Source organism: Myiozetetes cayanensis, unplaced genomic scaffold (assembly GCF_022539395.1).
Source record: "Myiozetetes cayanensis isolate MyiCay16 unplaced genomic scaffold, myiCay2020 scf310, whole genome shotgun sequence".
Lineage (NCBI taxonomy): Eukaryota > Metazoa > Chordata > Aves > Passeriformes > Tyrannidae > Myiozetetes > Myiozetetes cayanensis.
In genome coordinates, this window is record NW_026087534.1 from 20,259 (window position 1) to 38,336 (window position 18,078).

An 18,078-nucleotide genomic window follows, 5' to 3' on the forward strand; every position below is an offset into this window, starting at 1 on the left:
TCCTGTGTGCTACTTCCAAAGCTTCACCTCCGTTTAGGCCTTGGAATTAAATGCCTGCCTGTTTGCCACCAATGCTTCTGTGTTGTGGCGCCTTATGGGATTTTCCTTCTTTGACAGTGTTTTGAGACAGTTCCTTGTGCCCTTCAGGTCCTTACATGTGCACACACAGCAGTCTCACCAGTGTCTGGCCCTCCAAAGGACACAAGACTTGATGATTTGTAGCTCCCACTCCAGTGGTTGGCACTTGGACTGCCCTCCCTAGGCAGAGCTCAGAGCTCCCTTGTCCCAGAAAGGTTAAACATATTGTGCCTCATTCTGCCAAGACAACCCTTGGAGAAAAGTGTCACTCTGTGTTTCCTGGGATAAGGGCACTAAACTGTCATCTTCCAAAACCTTGGAGAGGTCACAGAGATCTCCCAAGAAGGAATTTGGGGCCTCAAGCACATGACCCGTGTATAGAGGCTGAGCACTCTGGGGTCAGTGGTGCGAAGATTGAGGACAGTAGAGGAGTAGCCTGAGAGGTCTGGAAGGGGGATGTCAGAGGTGGTGGAGCTTTTCTTCATGGCAGAAAACAGCCTAAGAAAGAACTAGTGCCACCAAGGGCATCAGACTGGTGACAAGAAGTAAGAAATTCCCCTCCAAGGTCAGTGTTGTGGTGCAATATGTCACAGAGGAGTCTGGATGAGCCCAAGGCTTTGTGTGTGCAGGAAGAGCCAGGGAGGATGGAGAGATGTCAGTGCAGGAAGGGGCCAGTGAGGTGGAGCAGGTTGGGGGATGATGACAGCCTGCAGGGAAAGGGGCAGGGCATGGACACCCTAGGACAGCCTGGGCTGCACAGGAGAGAGGCCTGTGCAGAAGCTGAAAGGCCCTGACACAGCCACCTTCTGCAGGCCTTTGGCCATGGCTGCTGGCTGTGCCACTGATGCCAGGAGGAGACAAGTGCCCCTTGCAGCTCTGGGTCCTCATGGCCTCCTTGTGCCTGCTCAGCAGCCTGGGAGGTGCCACCCCATCGTCCTGCCCTTGGCATTGCACATCCCACATCCCAGTGCCTCAGGAAGAGCCCTGAGCAATGAGGCAGGGACAGGATCTGCCTTCCCAGGGGCTGGGGCTCAGGCCTTGGCCCTTTGGATTAGGGAAATAAGTCAAGGTTTATTCAGCTTCAGAGCCACCTTTCCCTCGCTTGTCCATCCTTGTCATCACTGTCTGCAGTTTTCTGTTCCAGCTGGAACTTGGGGACTCATTCTCAGTTGTGTCCCTCAGTGAGACTCACGAGCACTGCAAGAAACTTTCATGTTTCAATCTCACTTGGACTTGTTGAAAAGTTGTTTGCACTTCCTCTCAGGGACTGAGTCTCACTAAACAACCCCAAAGCCCCCGAGGGTGAGGAAATGCCTGGGGCTGTTGCTGTGCTGCTGAGCTGGGCCGGGCTCCTGGCACACAGGCAGCTCCCGGCAAGCGGGCAGCGCTGCAGAGAGACAGCTCTGCCCAGGAGCAGCTCCTCTGCACAGCCCAGCAGGGCTGAGGGCACTGCCAGGGAGCTCAGGGACACCAGCAGGGCACAGACAGAGCTGAAAGGGGCTCAGCACTGGCAGGATGGCTGAGAGCTCACTGCAGGAGGAATCTGGGCAGGGCTGCACATGGGGAGTCTGTGGCTGCAGGGCAGTGCAGGGGCAGCTCCTGGAGGCATCTGCTCAAGCTGGCCCAGCCCCAGCTGATGGGATGGGGAGGAGGGGGCTGTTTTGGGGCACTTCGGAAGAGCTGTGAAGCAGGGGGTGCCTCCTGTCCTGACAACAGGACAGGAATTTAACTTTTCCACCAAAGCTGGGTTCCAGGTGACATCCCCTGGGATCATGGGAGCTGTCACAAACCAGCTCCATGTCTGCACGGCAGCAGAGCAAAGCTGAGTCCTGGGCAGCACATGGGCAGAGCTCCTGCTCCTCACAGCACCCCCAGAGAGCACAAAGCAGAGAAAAGAAATGCCTTTACTTGGAGGGGATTGCCCTGAAAACTGCACTGGCTTTGCTGAGAGGGGCTGTCCTAATTGTTCCCTGTGCTTTCCTTTTCGGAACCTTGACCCCTTGATTCCCCCCATAGGGTTCTCCAGTGTCCCAAGGTCCATTTGGCTCCAGAAAAGCCCTTTAGTTTCACAGTGGCCCCTTCATTTCATGAGGTTCCACTGTGTCCCGAGGTTCCTTTGTTTCCATGAGGCACCACAGTGACACAATGGCTCCCTGGTTCCATGAGGTTCCAAAATGTTTCAGGGTTCCTTTTGTTCCACAAGGTCTCAAATGTTAAATGGTGCCCTGGTTCCACAAGATTTCACAGTGTCCCTGTGTTCCTTTCTTTCCATGAGGCCCTGCAGTGCCACAATGGCCCCTTGGTTCCATGAGGTTGCACAGTGTCATCACAAAGCTCAGCCCACCCAGATGAAACTTTGGGGGAGATCAGGAGGAACTGGGACAAAAAGGATTGGATATTTGGGGAAGGAAAGAGGGGCTTGGCCAACAGAGAGGAAAGATTTTGATGAGGTAAAACCAGGTTCAGGGAATGCTGAGGGTGCTGAAACACTGACTGTGCAAATATTCCTGATGGACCTTTACCATCTCTGTAACCTCAAGACCCAACCTAAAAGTGCTGCCCCTCCCACTGAAAGGAATCCACTGCTCTAATCCCAACCTCAGTCTGACCTTAAAGGCACAGCCCAAATCCAGAACTCCAGACTCTTATTTGTCCTCTAATGCCCACCCCAATCCCAAACCTGCATTGTCAGTGTGAAAAGCCAAGCTTTAATCCCAATCCAGCCCCAAACCCTAATCATTAACCAGACACTGCCAGCAGAACAACAAACCTCCCACAGTTCTGCCTAATCCCCACCCTGAGCTCTAAACCCCAAGCTCTGACCATGAAGCACCCCCACAGCCCTTGGGAGCAGGGCAAGGACCTGCAGGGCCCAGAGCAGCCCCAAGGGGTTGGCAGAGCAATGGGAGGTGACCTGGATCTGCTCAGCTCTGCAGGGACCCCCAGCAGAAGGGCCTGGGCTCTGTCAGGGATGTCCTGTGGCACAGGGGCTCAGCATCAAAGCCAAGAAGGCCAAGTGCACATGGCAGCAGCCAGAGCTGGGGGACAGCAGAGACATCAGGGAGGGCCCAGAAATGCTGCTGGGAGGGGGGTGGGATACACAGGGTCATGAAAGTGCCCAGGAATACAGGAGGTCCTTGAGCCCATTCTTTCTCAGGCTGGAAAACAAGACTTTGTCCCTTTCCTGACTACAGGTGGGGTGGGGGCAGATGGCAATGGCAGAGAGACTGAGGTGGCCCAAGGAGAGCAATCCCTGCTGTGCCCAGGCCAGAGAGACACAGGGCTGGGCTGTGCAGCCTGGCAGGACAGGGCTTTGCTGCCTGGGGGTCTCTACCACCATGGAGGGCCTGGAGGCTTCAGGTGACTCTGATCTGCAGAAGCACAAAGTGCTGGTGGAAATGTCCTTGGCTTTGGACACCCTGTGATCCAGGAACACCGTGAAAATCACTGCTCTGTTCCTTGGCTGCAGCACCAAAGGCATGGCTAAAGCTTGCCAAGCATTAGAACAGAATGTCCAGGGAAGTGGTTGAGTCACCACAGAATCACAGAATTGTTATGGTTGGAAAAGACCTCTGAGATCACAGAGTCCAACCATTAACCCAACACTGGCATCTTCACCACTGAACCGTGTCCCCAAGTGCCACAGCTCAGTGTTTTCTGAACACTTCCAGGGATGGTGACTGTAACACCCCAGGTTTGAGCTACGAGCTCATCAAAGGCTTTTACTTTAAAAAGTATAGAAGGCACCAAAATATCCACTCTCCAGTTATTTGAAAAGGGCCTTCCATTCTTTTAATACCTTGAGAGACACCACAAGGGAGAAGATGCTACACACGGTTTCTCAGGAGCTCAAAAACCACACTGTTACTGGCTAACTTTGGAAAATAAGGGAGCTTGGCTAAAGCTGACAGGGCAACATTCCACCAGAACAGAGCATTCCCCAAAGCACTGACTGAGCACAACCCAACCCATGTGGGAAACCAGGCCCTCAGCGTCCCCGAGGGCCCCATAGGAATGAGGGTTTGGACGCTTCCAAGTTGGCTGCAAAATGGAACAACTTTATTAACAGGGCTCCTGCCTTTTATAGGGCAGGAGCAGAACTTGCTGGAACAAGGGGAGTAACTGGGGAGGAGCAAGGGCAGAGTATGTAAACTAGGACCAGATAGGGAGAACAAGGGGAGGAACAGGTTTATATGAGGAAAAAATGGCCATATAAGGTTGGTACTGCAATGCAGCACCAACTGGCCAAGAGAAACACAGGGTTCGAGGGCATAGGGAAAAGAGGGGTACAATGAAGGGCAGCAGTACAATAACATAATACAGGAACTTAACATAAAACATAAAACACAACATTGTCTCCAAAACCTACTCCCTACATCTCCCCCTTCATTTTATAAGAAAGCAAGTTTAAAGGAAACTTTCTTATTAAGAAATAAGAACTGACTTTTAAGATATACAAAAGTATATAAAAATATATGTAAATAAATGTATTTTTCTGGTTACATACACTCTAAAGAAAATTATACACTAAATTATAAGCAAAACACTTCAAAACTAGGTTTGAGGTAGAATTGGTTAAGGAGATGCCTTAACCCATGGTAAGTTTGAGCTATATTCATATTTATTTTTTCAGTCATAATTTTCACATTTATACTTGAGTAAAATAAATTTAAAAATGTATAAACAAGTCAGAACATAATGAAAGTAAAATGGTTACCAGGAAATTATTAATTAATATGAAATTTGAATAAGGTACCGGGATTTTAGGGAAAGGTTGGTTCTCCACAGCTGTTCACTTCTGTTTCTAGGGTACTTCAGTACAGTCAGGTCCAGGGAACCTCCTACCACCCCTTGGATTTTCCTTCACCCCTGGGGCCTTACAGGTCTTGCCCCAGTCCCCATCCCTTGGGTTCCCTTTGCCCACTTGTGGGGACTGGTGGAGTCATTGTTTGAGGGAAAGAGGGTCTGTTTAGACGCCACTGTCAGCGTGGCCACCGCCTTTTCTATTGAAAGGCTCTCACTTGAGAGAAGTGGCAGCAGCACCAGCCCTGCAGTGTTCAGTCTAATACAGTTAGGAAAGACAAACTTTAACTTAGATAACTAGAAAGTATAGGAGGACTTAAAGAATAATTAAAATAATAGTTATACATGGTCACACGTGACATTTACAAAAGTTAAACAATTCAAACTTTGAAAAATATCAATATAAAATACTTATAATTAAAGAATACAGTTATCTTTTAAGAATATACACTTTTTTATGTCACTCTTACTTCAAGCTTTGCCGGTGTGTGGCGATACCAAAGTGGAATTCTTCCAGATACAGAACAAGATGTTGAAAAAGGATAAAATGTACTATACTGATTTATCTTAACTTACAATTAAAAGGATGTAAATATTCATGTAACTTAAAAGTATTAGAGAAACTTAAAGATACAACATTTACAAAACAATCTGCAAGATTATTAAAGTGATATAAATGGTAAACTATTGAATAAGACAAACAAACAGTTCTATTACAATATAACATATAATAAAAATCATAACTTATAGATTATGCTTTAAAGAATAGGAAAAAATGAAAAAGGTTTTGGTTCCATTTTGGGTTTGGCTATGATGTTGATGGTTTACGAAGAGATAGATTTTGATGGTTTTTGTTTTATTTCTTCTGAGGAGTTTTGGTGACTTTGGTTCAGCTCTTCTGTTACTGAGGGAGCTGCCAGTTGTTTTGCTTCAAATTTTTTCCAGGCCTTTTGTTTTTTCCATTGCTCCCATCATCACTGTGTTGCAGATTCAGCTGCCCTTCCAACTGTTGTTAAATTGGATCCTCTGCGGCGGCGTGGTAAAGTACCATAAAGATGTCCATGGGCACCCCTGTCTTTGGCTTTTTTTATACCCGGTGCCAAGGAAGCTGTTGTTGTTGGGTGGTCAGCTTGGATTTTCTCTGCTTCTGTTGCTAAGGGAAACAATGTCCGGTTGCCAAGGGCATCATCTTGGACTCCACCTTGACAGAGCTGGCCGGTTTTAGTTTCAAGGTTGGCACCATTTTGTAATCCAAGAGAATGATTATTTTGCCCATCAGTGTTAGTAGAGCAGCCCTTTTTAATTTCAAGGTTACTAAGGCTGTCACTTGTAAAGTAAGGACAGGGACTGCTTCGAATAGGAGTGCACTTGGCAATGGATTTTTCTTGCTTTCGGGGTACATTTAATCCTGATGCCGAACACGCAGATAGATCGCGGGGAAGAATCTGCCACATGAAAGTTGGACGGAGCTTTCATAGTTAGAAAGGCTTTGACTGCCAGACATATTTCCAGGCCAGGGAGCAGCTTATCTGTCCAAGCCTGCTTCAGAAAGCAGGAGGTGTGTTTGAAGTTTCATGAAGCATTTTTGGGTTTAGCAGAATTCAACATTAAAAACAGAACTTAACATAAAACATAAAACACAACATTGTCTCCAAAACCTACTCCCTACATCTCCCCCTTCATTTTATAAGAAAGCAAGTTTAAAGGAAACTTTCTTATTAAGAAATAAGAACTGACTTTTAAGATATACAAAAGTATATAAAAATATATGTAAATAAATGTGTATTTTTCTGGTTACATACACTCTAAAGAAAATTATACACTAAATTATAAGCAAAACACTTCAAAACTAGGTTTGAGGTAGAATTGGTTAAGGAGATGCCTTAACCCATGGTAAGTTTGAGCTACATTCATATTTATTTTTTCAATCATAGTTTTCACATTTATACTTGAGTAAAATAAATTTAAAAATGTATAAACAAGTTAGAACATAATGAAAGTAAAAATGTTACCAGGAAATTATTAATTAATATGAAATTAATTAATAAGGTTTAATTAATTAATTAATTAATAATGTTTAATTAATTAAGTAAGTAATAATAAGGTACCAGGATTTTAGGGAAAGGTTGGTTCTCCACAGCTGTTCACTTCTGTTTCTAGGGTACTTCAGTACAGTCAGGTCCAGAGACTCTCCTGCCACCCCTGGGCTTTTCCTTCACCCCTGGGGCCTTACAGGTCTTGCCCCAGTCCCCGTCCCTTGGGTTCCCTTTGCCCACTTGTGGGGACTGGTGGAGTCATTGTTTGAGGGAAAGAGGGTCTGTTTAGACGCCACTGTCAGCGTGGCCACCGCCTTTTCTATTGAAAGGCTCTCACTTGAGAGAAGTGGCAGCAGCACCAGCCCTGCAGTGTTCAGTCTAATACAGTTAGGAAAGTCAAATTTTAACTTAGAAAACTAGAAAGTATAGGAGGAGTTAAAGAATAATTAAAATAATAGTTATACACGGTCACACATGAAATTTACAAAAGTTAAACAATTCAAACTTTGAAAAATATCAAGATAAAATACTTATAATTAAAGAATACAGTTATCTTTTAAGAATATACACTTTTTTATGTCACTCTTACTTCAAGCTTTGCCGGTGTGTGGCGATATCAAAGTGGAATTCTTCCAGATACAGAACAAGATGTTGAAAAAGGATAAAATGTATTATACTGATTTATCTTAACTTACAATTAAAAGGATGTAAATATTTCTGTAACTTAAAAGTATTAGAGAAACTTAAAGATACAACATTTACAAAACAATCTGCAAGATTATTAAAGTGATATAAATGGTAAACTATTGAATAAGACAAACAAACAGTTCTATTACAATATAACATATAATAAAAATCATAACTTATAGATTATGCTTTAAAGAATAGGAAAAACTGAAAAAGGTTTTGGTTCCATTTTGGTTTTGGCTATGATGTTGATGGTTTACGAAGAGATAGATTTTGATGGGTTTTTTTTTATTTCTTCTGAGGAGTTTTGGTGACTTTGGTTCAGCTCTTCTGTTACTGAGGGAGCTGCCAGTTGTTTTGCTTCAAATTTTTTCCAGGCCTTTTGTTTTTTCCATTGCTCCCATCATCACTGTGTTGCAGATTCAGCTGCCCTTACAACTGTTGTTAAATTGGATCCTCTGCGGCGGCGTGGTAAAGTACCATAAAGATGTCCACGGGCACCCCTGTCTTTGGCTTTTTTTATACCCGGTGCCAAGGAAGCTGCTGTTGTTGGGTGGTCAGCTTGGATTTTCTCTGCTTCTGTTGCTAAGGGAAACAATGTCTGGTTGCCAAGGGCATCATCTTGGACTGCACCTTGACAGAGCTGGCTGCTTTTAGTTTCAAGGTTGGCACCATTTTGTAATCCAAGAGGGTGATTATTTTGCCCATCAGTGTTAGTAGAGCAGCCCTTTTTAATTTCAAGGTTACTAAGGCTGTCACTTGTAAAGTAAGGACAGGGACTGCTTCGAATAGGAGTGCACTTGGCAATGGATTTTTCTTGCTTTAGGGGTACATTTAACCCTGATGCCGAACGCGCGATTCGATTGCGAGTCCGTCTGTCTGTGGTCTTTTCAAAGATGGTAAAAATACTTTGCCAGGCAGCTTTGGCTTTTGCTGCTCGCCTGTCGCCCCAGAAAGCAGCTCTCCCCAGCGCACCTCCTATTCTGGCCCATTCTAAATAATTTAAATCTTCTGGGACAACTTCATGTTCATGAACCCATTTTGTTAGTGCTTTTAATGATTTTTTATCAACAGGGAGCCCATTTTCCTTTAAGAGGTCTTTCAGGGATTTATAAAATTCAATCTCGTTTTTAGATAATAGGGCTCCCATCTTTTAGTTTCAGGATAGGCAGGGGGCTATCAGGGATAAAAGTTTCTTCACCACCTCTCACCCAGATCCTGTCGCTTGGTCCAGGTGCACGTCTGGTGACCGTCCGGATCTGCTGTCCACTCTGCTTCCACACTCTCTCCAAGTTGGCAGGCGAGTTCTCCACACACTGGAGACCTCAAGCCAGGCCCGCCTGGGGTGCCACCTGTGAGAAACCAGGCCTTCAGTGTGCCCAACAGCCTGACAGGAAAGTGGATTTGAACACTTCCAAGTCGGTTGCCAAAGGGAACACTGCATTAACAGGGCTCCTGCCTTTCACAGGGCAGGGCAGAACCTGCTGGAACAAGGGGAGTAACCGGGGAGGAGCAAGGGCGGAGTATGTAAACTAGGACCAGATAGGGAGAACCAGGGGAGGAGCATATTTATATAAGGAAAAAATGACCAATAAGGTAGGTACTGCAATGCAGCACCAACTGGCCAAGAGAAACACAGGGTTCGAGGGCATAGGGAAAAGAGGGGTACAAGGAAAGGGAATACTACAATAACATAATACAATAACTGTGTTCACACCAAAAAACATTTAGACATATAAATATATGTGTTAAGATGAATATATATATATGGGTATGTATATATATATATATATATTTATAAGTACCATTTTCAATTCAAAGTTTGCCTTTCTTACTTGACCCAGAGGCTGTACAAATTGGGAATTGTCCTCATTCTGTGAGTAATAAACATAAAAATAAAGAACTCTGCATTGACTGGTTTCCCTGACACCTTTCCTCTCTGACTGCTCTGGAGCTGCAGGGTCGGTGCCTCTGTGCAGAGCTGGGCCACAAAAGAGTCCCAGCAGAGCAGCCCTGCCAGGGAGCAGCCGCCCTTCTCCTCCGTGGCCTCCTCCTCCAGCCCTTGCCCACTGTCCTGCAGAGCCCTGTGTTGTTTGAGGCCTCAATGCTCGGGCAGTCGGGGCCAGTCCTCCCCTGGTTCTCCCTATCTGGTCCTAGTTTACATACTCCGCCCTTGCTCCTCCCCGGTTACTCCCCTTGTTCCAGCAGGTTCTGCCCTGCCCTGTGAAAGGCAGGAGCCCTGTTAATGCAGTGTTCCATTTTGCAGCCGACTTGGAAGTGTTCAAATCCACTTTCCTATCAGGCTGTTGGGCACACTGAAGGCCTGGTTTCTCACAGGTGGCACCCCAGGCGGGCCTGGCTTGAGGTCTCCAGTGTGTGGAGAACTCGCCTGCCAACTTGGAGAGTGTGTGGAAGCAGAGTGGACAGCAGATCCGGACGGTCACCAGACGTGCACCTGGACCAAGCGACAGGATCTGGGTGAGAGGTGGTGAAGAAACTTTTATCCCTGATAGCCCCCTGCCTATCCTGAAACTAAAAGATGGGAGCCCGATTATCCAAAAACGAGATTGAATTTTATAAATCCCTGAAAGACCTCTTAAAGGAAAATGGGCTCCCTGTTGATAAAAAATCATTAAAACACTAACAAAATGGGTTCATGAACATGAAGCTGTCCCAGAATATTTAAATTATTTAGAATGGGCCAGAATAGGATGTGCACTGGAGAGAGCTGCTTTGGGGGGCGACAGGCGAGCAGCAAAAGCCAACGCTGCCTGGAAAAGTGTTTTTACCATCTTTGAAAAGGCCACAGACAAAGGGACTTGCGATCGATCTGCGTGTTCGGCATCAGGATTAAATGTACCCCGAAAGCAAGAAAAATCCATTGCCAAGTGCACTCCTATTCCAAGCAGTCCCTGTCCTTACTTTACAAGTGACAGCCTTAGTAACCTTGAAATTAAAAAGGGCTGCTCTACTAACACTGATGGGCAAAATAATCACCCTCTTGGATTACAAAATGATGCCAACCTTGAAACTAAAACCGGCCAGCTCTGTCAAGGTGGAGTCCAAGATGATGCCCTTGGCAACCAGACATTGTTTCCCTTAGCAACAGAAGCAGAGAAAATCCAAGCTGACCACCCAACAACAGCAGCTTCCTTGGCACCGGGTATAAAAAAAGCCAAAGACAGGGGTGCCCATGGACATCTTTATGGTACTTTACCACGCCGCCGCAGAGGATCCAATTTAACAACAGTTGTAAGGGCAGCTGAATCTGCAACACAGTGATGATGGGAGCAATGGAAAAAACAAAAGGCCCGGAAAAAATTTGAAGCAAAACAACTGGCAGCTCCCTCAGTAACAGAAGAACTGAACCAATTTTACCAAAACTCCTCTGAAGACATAAAACAAAAACCATAAAAATCCATCTCTTTATAAACCATCAACATCATAACCAAAACCAAAATGGAACCAAAACCTTTTTCAGTTTTTTCTTTTCTTTAAAGCATAATCTATAAGTTATGATTTTTATTATAAGTTATATTGTAATAGAACTGTTTGTCTTCTTACTCAATAGTTTACCATTTATATCACTTTAATAATATTGCAAATTGTTTTGTAAATGTTGTATCTTAGTATCTTAGTTTCTCTAATACTTTTAAGTTACATGAATATTTACATCCTTTTCAATTGTAAGTTAAGTTAAATCAGTATAATACATTTTATCCTTTTTCAACATCTTGTTCTGTGTCTGGAAGAATTCCACTTTGATATCGCCACACACCGGCAAAGCTTGAAGTAAGAGTGACATAAAAAAGTGTATATTCTTAAAAGATAACTGTATTCTTTAATTATAAGTATTTTATATTCATATTTTTTAAATTTTAAATTGCTTACCTTTTGTAAATTTCATGTGACCGTGTATAACTATTATTTTAATTATTCTTTAAGTCCTCCTATACTTTCTTGTTTTCTAAGTTAAAATTTGTCTTTCCTGACTGTATTTAGACTGAACACTGCAGGGCTGGTGCTGCTGCCACTTCTCTCAAGTGAGAGCCTTTCAATAGAAAAGGCGGTGGCCACGCTGACAGTGGCGTCTAAACAGACCCTCTTTCCCTCAAACAATGACTCCACCAGTCCCCACAAGTGGGCAAAGGGAACCCAAGGGACGGGGACTGGGGCAAGACCCGTAAGGCCCCAGGGGGTGAAGGAAAATCCAAGGGGTGGTAGGAGAGTCCCTGGACCTGACTGTACTGAAGTACCCTAGAAACAGAAGTGAACACCTGTGGAGAACCAACCTTTCCCTAAAATCCTGGTACCTATTCATATTTCATATTAATTAATAATTTCCTGGTAACCTTTTTACTTTCATTATGTTCTGACTTGTTTATACATTTTTAAATTTATTTTACTCAAGTATAAATGTGAAAACTATGATTGAAAAAATAAATATGAATGTAGCTCAAACTTACCATGGGTTAAGGCATCTCCTTAACCAATTCTACCTCAAACCTAGTTTTGAAGTGTTTTTCTTATAATTTAATGTATAATTTTCTTTAGAGTGTATATAAAAAAAAATTACATTTATTTACCTATATTTTTATAAACTTTTGTATATCTTAAAAATCAGTTCTTATTTCATATTCATTTTAAAAAAGTTTCCTTTAAACTTGCTTGCTTATAAAATGAAGGGGGAGATGTAGGGAGTAGGTTTTGGAGACAATGTTGTGGTTTATGTTTTATGTTAAGTTCCTGTATTATGTTATTGTACTGCTCCCCTTCATTGTACCCCTCTTTTCCCTGTGCCCTCGAACCCTGTGTTTCTCTTGGCCAGTTGGTGCTGCATTGCAGTACCAACCTTATATGGCCATTTTTTCCTCATATAAACCTGTTCCTCCCCTTGTTCTCCCTATCTGGTCCTAGTTTACATACTCTGCCCTTGCTCCTCCCCAGTTACTCCCCTTGTTCCAGCAAGTTCTGCTCCTGCCCTATAAAAGGCAGGAGTCCTGTTAAGAAAGTTGTTCCATTTTGCAGCCAACTTGGAAGTGTCCGAACCCTCTTTCCTATGGGGCCCTCGGGGACGCTGAGGGCCTGGTTTCCCACATGGGTTGGGTTGTGATCAGTCAGTGCTTTGGGGAATGCTCTGTTCTGGTGGAACGTTGCCCTGTCAGCTTTAGCCAAGCTCCCTTATTTTCCAAAGTTAGCCAGTAACAGTGTGGTTTTTGAGCTCCTGAGAAACCGTGTGTAGCATCTTCTCCCTTGTGGTGTCTCTCAAGGTATTAAAAGAATGGAAGGCCCTTTTCAAATAACTGGAGAGTGGAAATTTTTGGTGCCTTCTATACTTTTTAAAGTAAAAGCCTTTGATGAGCTCGTAGCTCAAACCTGGGGTGTTACAGTCACCATCCCTGGAAGTGTTCAGAAAACACTGAGCTGTGGCACTTGGGGACACGGTTCAGTGGTGAAGATGCCAGTGTTGGGTTAATGGTTGGACTCTGTGATCTCAGAGGTCTTTTCCAACCATAACAATTCTGTGATTCTGTGGAGACTCAACCACTTCCCTGGACATTCTGTTCTAATGCTTGGCAAGCTTTAGCCATGCCTTTGGTGCTGCAGCCAAGGAACAGAGCAGTGATTTTCACAGTGTTCCTGGATCACAGGGTGTCCAAAGCCAAGGACATTTCCATCAGCACCTTGTCCTTCTGCAGATCAGAGTCACCTGAAGCCTCCAGGCCCTCCATGGTGGTAGAGACCCCCAGGCAGCAAAGCCCTGTCCTGCCAGGCTGCACAGCCCAGCCCTGTGTCTCTCTGGCCTGGGCACAGCAGGGTTTGCTCTCCTTGGGGCACCTCAGTCCCTCTGCCATTGCCATCTGCCCCCACCCCAGCAGGCTCTGAAGCAAAGCACGGCTGAGGCCAGCACAGCTCTGCTCTGACAGAGAGAACCTGCAGTCAGGAAAGGGACAAAGTCTTGTTTATCCAGCCTGAGAAAGAATGGGCTCAAGGACCTCCTGTATTCCTGGGCACTTTCATGACCCTGTGTATCCCACCCCCCTCCCAGCAGCATGTCTGGGCCCTCCCTGATGTCTCTGCTGTCCCCCAGCTCTGGCTGGTGCCATGTGCACTTGGCCTTCTTGGCTTTGATGCTGAGCCCCTGTGCCACAGGACATCCCTGACAGAGCCCAGGCCCTTCTGCTGGGGGTCCCTGCAGAGCTGAGCAGATCCAGGTCACCTCCCATTGCTCTGCCAACCCCTTGGGGCTGCTCTGGGCCCTGCAGGTCCTTGCCCTGCTCCCAAGGGCTGTGGGGGTGCTTCATGGTCAGAGCTTGGGGTTTAGAGCTCAGGGTTGGGATTAGGCAGAACTGTGGGAGGTTTGTTGTTCTGCTGGCAGTGTCTGGTTCATGATTAGGGTTTGGGGCTGGATTGGGATTAAAGCTTGGCTTTTCACACTAACAATGCAGGTTTGGGATTGGGGTGGGCATTAGAGGACAAATAAGAGTCTGGAGTTCTGAATTTGGGCTGTGCCTTTAAGGTCAGGCTGAGGTTGGGATTAGAGCAGTGGATTCTTTTCAGTGGGAGGGGCAGCACTTTTAGGTTGGGTCTTGAGGTTACAGAGATGGTAAAGGTCCATCAGGAATATTTGCACAGTCAGTGTTTCAGCACCCTCAGCATTCCCTGAACCTGGTTTTACCTCATCAAAATCTTTCCTCTCTGTTGACCAAGCCCCTCTTTCCTTCCCCAAATATCCAATCCTTTTTGTCCCAGTTCCTCCTGATCTCCCCCAAAGTTTCATCTGGGTGGGCTCAGCTTTGTGATGACACTGTGCAACCTCATGGAACCAAGGGGCCATTGTGGCACTGCAGGGCCTCATGGAAACAAAACAAATTACAGGCTTGTCCAGGTGCTGAGAGGGATTCAGAAGGGAGGCAGCAGTGATTTCTCCCTACAGACCCATAACTCCAGTGGTCTCTCCCAGCAGTCCATGACAGTGCTGAGCATTTTCCCCCGTGCCTCCCTGCCCTGAAGGTTTCTGGCCATCAGGCTGTAGCTGAGGGGCTTGGGCAGGGCCATGAGGAGGGGGTAGAACAAGGGCTGTGTCCAACTCTCCCTGTGTTGGGCTGTGCTGGGCCAGGAGGAGGAGGCTGCAGCAAACAGTGGCACTGGAGAGGTGAGAGGAGCAGGTGGAGAGATCTTGTGGCTGCCCACGCTGGGCAGGAGCTGCCCTAGGATGGCAGCTCTGAAGGACTCCCAGGATGTCCCTGGGAACAGGAGGGGAAGACTGGATCTAAAAATCAGGCTGGGAATGCAAAGAGCAGGAGTGTGGTGGTGTCACTGCAGGAGCGTTCCAGCCCTGCAGCAAGGGCACAGAAGAAGTGACCCAGGACATCCTGGTCCCAAAACGTGTCTGGGACAAGCAGGAAATGGTGACTGTAGAGGACAGAAATGCCCCGAGCCAGGGTGCAGCTCTGCTGGAGACAACTCTGCCAGTGCATGGGTCCTGCAGAGAGCAGGGCTGGCAAAGAGCCCAGTGCTGGGCATGGGATGGGGCCACCAGCAGAAAACACTCTGGACATGCCAAAGGTGCAGGAAATGGCCCTGCCAGTGCTGGGAGCAGAGACTGTGCTGTCCCCAGTCAGGGGACACTCAGGGTGGTGGAGATGAAGCAGCTCCACATACCCTTTAGGGACAACTCCATTGGTGAGATCTCACTGTCCTAGTCCCTGCTTTCCTGCTGGGCAGGGAAAGGGAGGGGCCAGAAGGCAGGGCAGTGACAGAGCAGACCTGCTGAAGTGTCCTCAGGGCAAAGCAAACATGGACTTCTGACTTGGTCACTTGATGCCCCTCCATGGAGGGACAACCAACCTCTTGCAGGTGGGATGAGAGGCCAGGGCTGGCAAGGGGGTTGCAGGGGCTGCTCTGTGCCAATGGCCCTGGGGCACCTGCCCAGGCTGTGCATGGAACAAAGACACAGCCCAGCCCCTGCTCTGCTGGGCCCTCAGGGCTGTGCCAGGAGCTCTGGCTGTGCCAGGACACTGCTGTGTGCCCCCACCCTGCACACTCCCACTCTGAACTGGGCACTGGCGTTTGCTTTGCCAGGGCATTCCTGGAGCACGTTGCTGAAAGGGAGTGTGGAGGGAGAGCCTGAAGCCTTCCTGGCCTGCCCTCAGGAGATGCCCTTTGCTGCTGGAGCTGCTGGTGTGGAGCCCAGCTCTGTGCCAGCAGTGCCCAGGGCCTGTCCCTGCCTGTGATGCCAGCAGGGACACGCAGCAGGACTGTGCCCAAGCTGCCAGAGCACTCAGGCCTTGCAGCCACAGCAGGGCTGGGAAGGACAGTGTGGAGCTGGAAAGAGCAAGTGTGGAGGGAGCAAGTGCCATTGTCCCTGGCTGTGCTGCTGTGCTGGGAGTCTCTTCCCCTGCAGCTCCAGAGAAGGGCTGAGGAAGCATCTTGGACACAGAGGTCAGGGCAGGGAACTTTATTTCATTCAAATGGACAGATATAATGACTGCTGAAAGCCCTTGGGTTACAGCAGACGAGTAGATACCTATGTAGTAATAGCATGGGTAAAGACATTTTTATGGAAAAATCATAATAAATAAAGTTCAAAATCAAAGCCAAGAAAACCAAAAAGCAAACAAAATGAAAACAATAAAAAAAAAAGAATGCACCAAAACCTCCACCTACACATGACAGAAAGGAGTTTAGGCTTGTAATGAGTTACTTTATCAACAATATGGAGGAAAAGGTTCAGTCACCATTTTCCTGAGAGCTTCCTTGAGCTCCTCATTCCTCAGGCTGTAGATGATGGGGTTCAGTGCTGGAGGAAGCCCTGAGGACAGAACTGACACAATCAGATCCAGGGATAGGGAGGAGATGGAGGGAGGTTTCAGGTAGGCAAATGCTGCAGTGCTGATAAACAGGGAGACCACGGCCAGGTGAGGGAGGCACGTGGAAAAGGCTTTGTGACATCCCTGCTCAGAGGGATCCTCAGCACAGCCCTGAAGATGTGCACACAGGAGAAAACAATGAAAACAAAACAGGCAAACCCTAAACAGCCACTAACCACAGTGATCCCAATTTCCCTGAGGTATGTGCCTGAGCAGGAGAGCTTGAGGATGTGTGGGATCTCAGAGAAGAACTGGCCCAGGGCATTGCCCTGGCACAGGGCCAGGGAAAATGTCTTGGCTGGGAGCAGCAGAGCAGTGAGAAACCCAGAGGCCCAGGCAGCTGCTGCCATGTGGGCACAAGCTCTGCTGCCCAGCAGGGTCCCGTAGTGCAGGGCTTTGCAGATGGCAACATAGCAGTCGTAGCACGTGATGGTGAGGAGGGAAAACTGTGCTGAGATGAGAAAGGTACAGAGAAAAAGCTGTGCAGCACATCCCTGGTAGGAGATGGTTGTGGTGTCCCAGAGGGAGCTGTGCATGGCTTTGGGCACAGTGGTGCAGGTGCAGCCCAGGTCTGTGAGGGAGAGGTGCAGCAGGAAGAAGTCCCTGGGGGTGTGCAGGTGCTGGTCGCAGGCTGTGGGGCTGAGGATGAGGCCGTTGCCCAGGAGGGCAGCCAGGGAGATGCCCAGGAAGAGCCAGAAGTGCAGGAGCTGCAGCTGCCGCCTGTCTGCCAATGCCAGGAGGAGGAACTGGGCCATGGAGCTGCTGTTGGGCATTGGCTGCCTCTGGATATTCCTGTCCCAGGGCCTCTGCCCACGGGCTCTTGAATGCAGCCCCACTCTGCAGAGCTGGCAGGGGAAGGGACCTGTGCTGGTGCTCAGCTCTGTCCTGTGAAACCCCTGCCAGTGTGGAAGGGCCTGTCAGCATCTGCACCCCCAGTGCTCATGCATGGCAGTTGTAAAGGCAGGGTAAGAGTTCTGGGGGTTTTACAGCTCCCCCCATATCTGCCCTGGTGACTATTCTGGGATGTCAGAAACGTCATCATTTCTGCTGCCTTCAGGGCAACAAAGGGAGTTGTGTGAGGTAAAGGGATGAGTGGGGAGGGAGGGGACGTCACTCTTTTGTGTTCCAGGATTCTCTGGGCTTTCACTTTCTCACTTGGAGGATGATCACACCCAGTGTTTCCCTCATAAAACACCAGGTACTAATGAAAGCAGATGGACCCACCACAGACCATCAAATGTCTGTCCCTTTCTCAAGGTCTCAGCCCCACATTGGTAGCCAAAGACTCTCCTGGCTCATTTCACCAACCCACCAGCATTTTCTACATTGTTGAATTCTGTGCTTCTCCCTGGGGCTTTAAGATAACACAAAGATAACAGAAAGGTGTTCATCCTGGAGGGAAGCTCCCAGCATGAGGCCCGAGATGGGCACTGGGCAATGAGAGCTGCCCTGCAGCCAGCCCTGTCAGCAGCTCTCAGAGCAGGCTCCGCTCCCCTGCGCTCTTGTGGCTTCTGGGCCTTGCAGCCCAGTGCAAGCTGTCCCTGCTCTGAAATCTGACGCCAGGGCATCTCCCTCAGCCGCCACCCCCACCTCCCTTCACT

At 47.5% G+C, this 18,078-nt stretch overlaps 1 protein-coding gene across 1 annotated transcript; it reads right to left on the bottom strand.

Annotated features, from left to right (window-relative positions):
- Nucleotides 1–16,653: 16,653 nt before the first annotated feature.
- On the bottom strand, nt 16,654–17,250 carry LOC126645828 (olfactory receptor 14C36-like; the record flags this gene model as incomplete). Its single annotated transcript, XM_050326641.1, has 1 exon — nt 16,654–17,250. A coding segment is annotated over exon 1 (597 nt), but the record flags the coding sequence as incomplete, so codon positions are not given.
- Nucleotides 17,251–18,078: the final 828 nt, after the last annotated feature.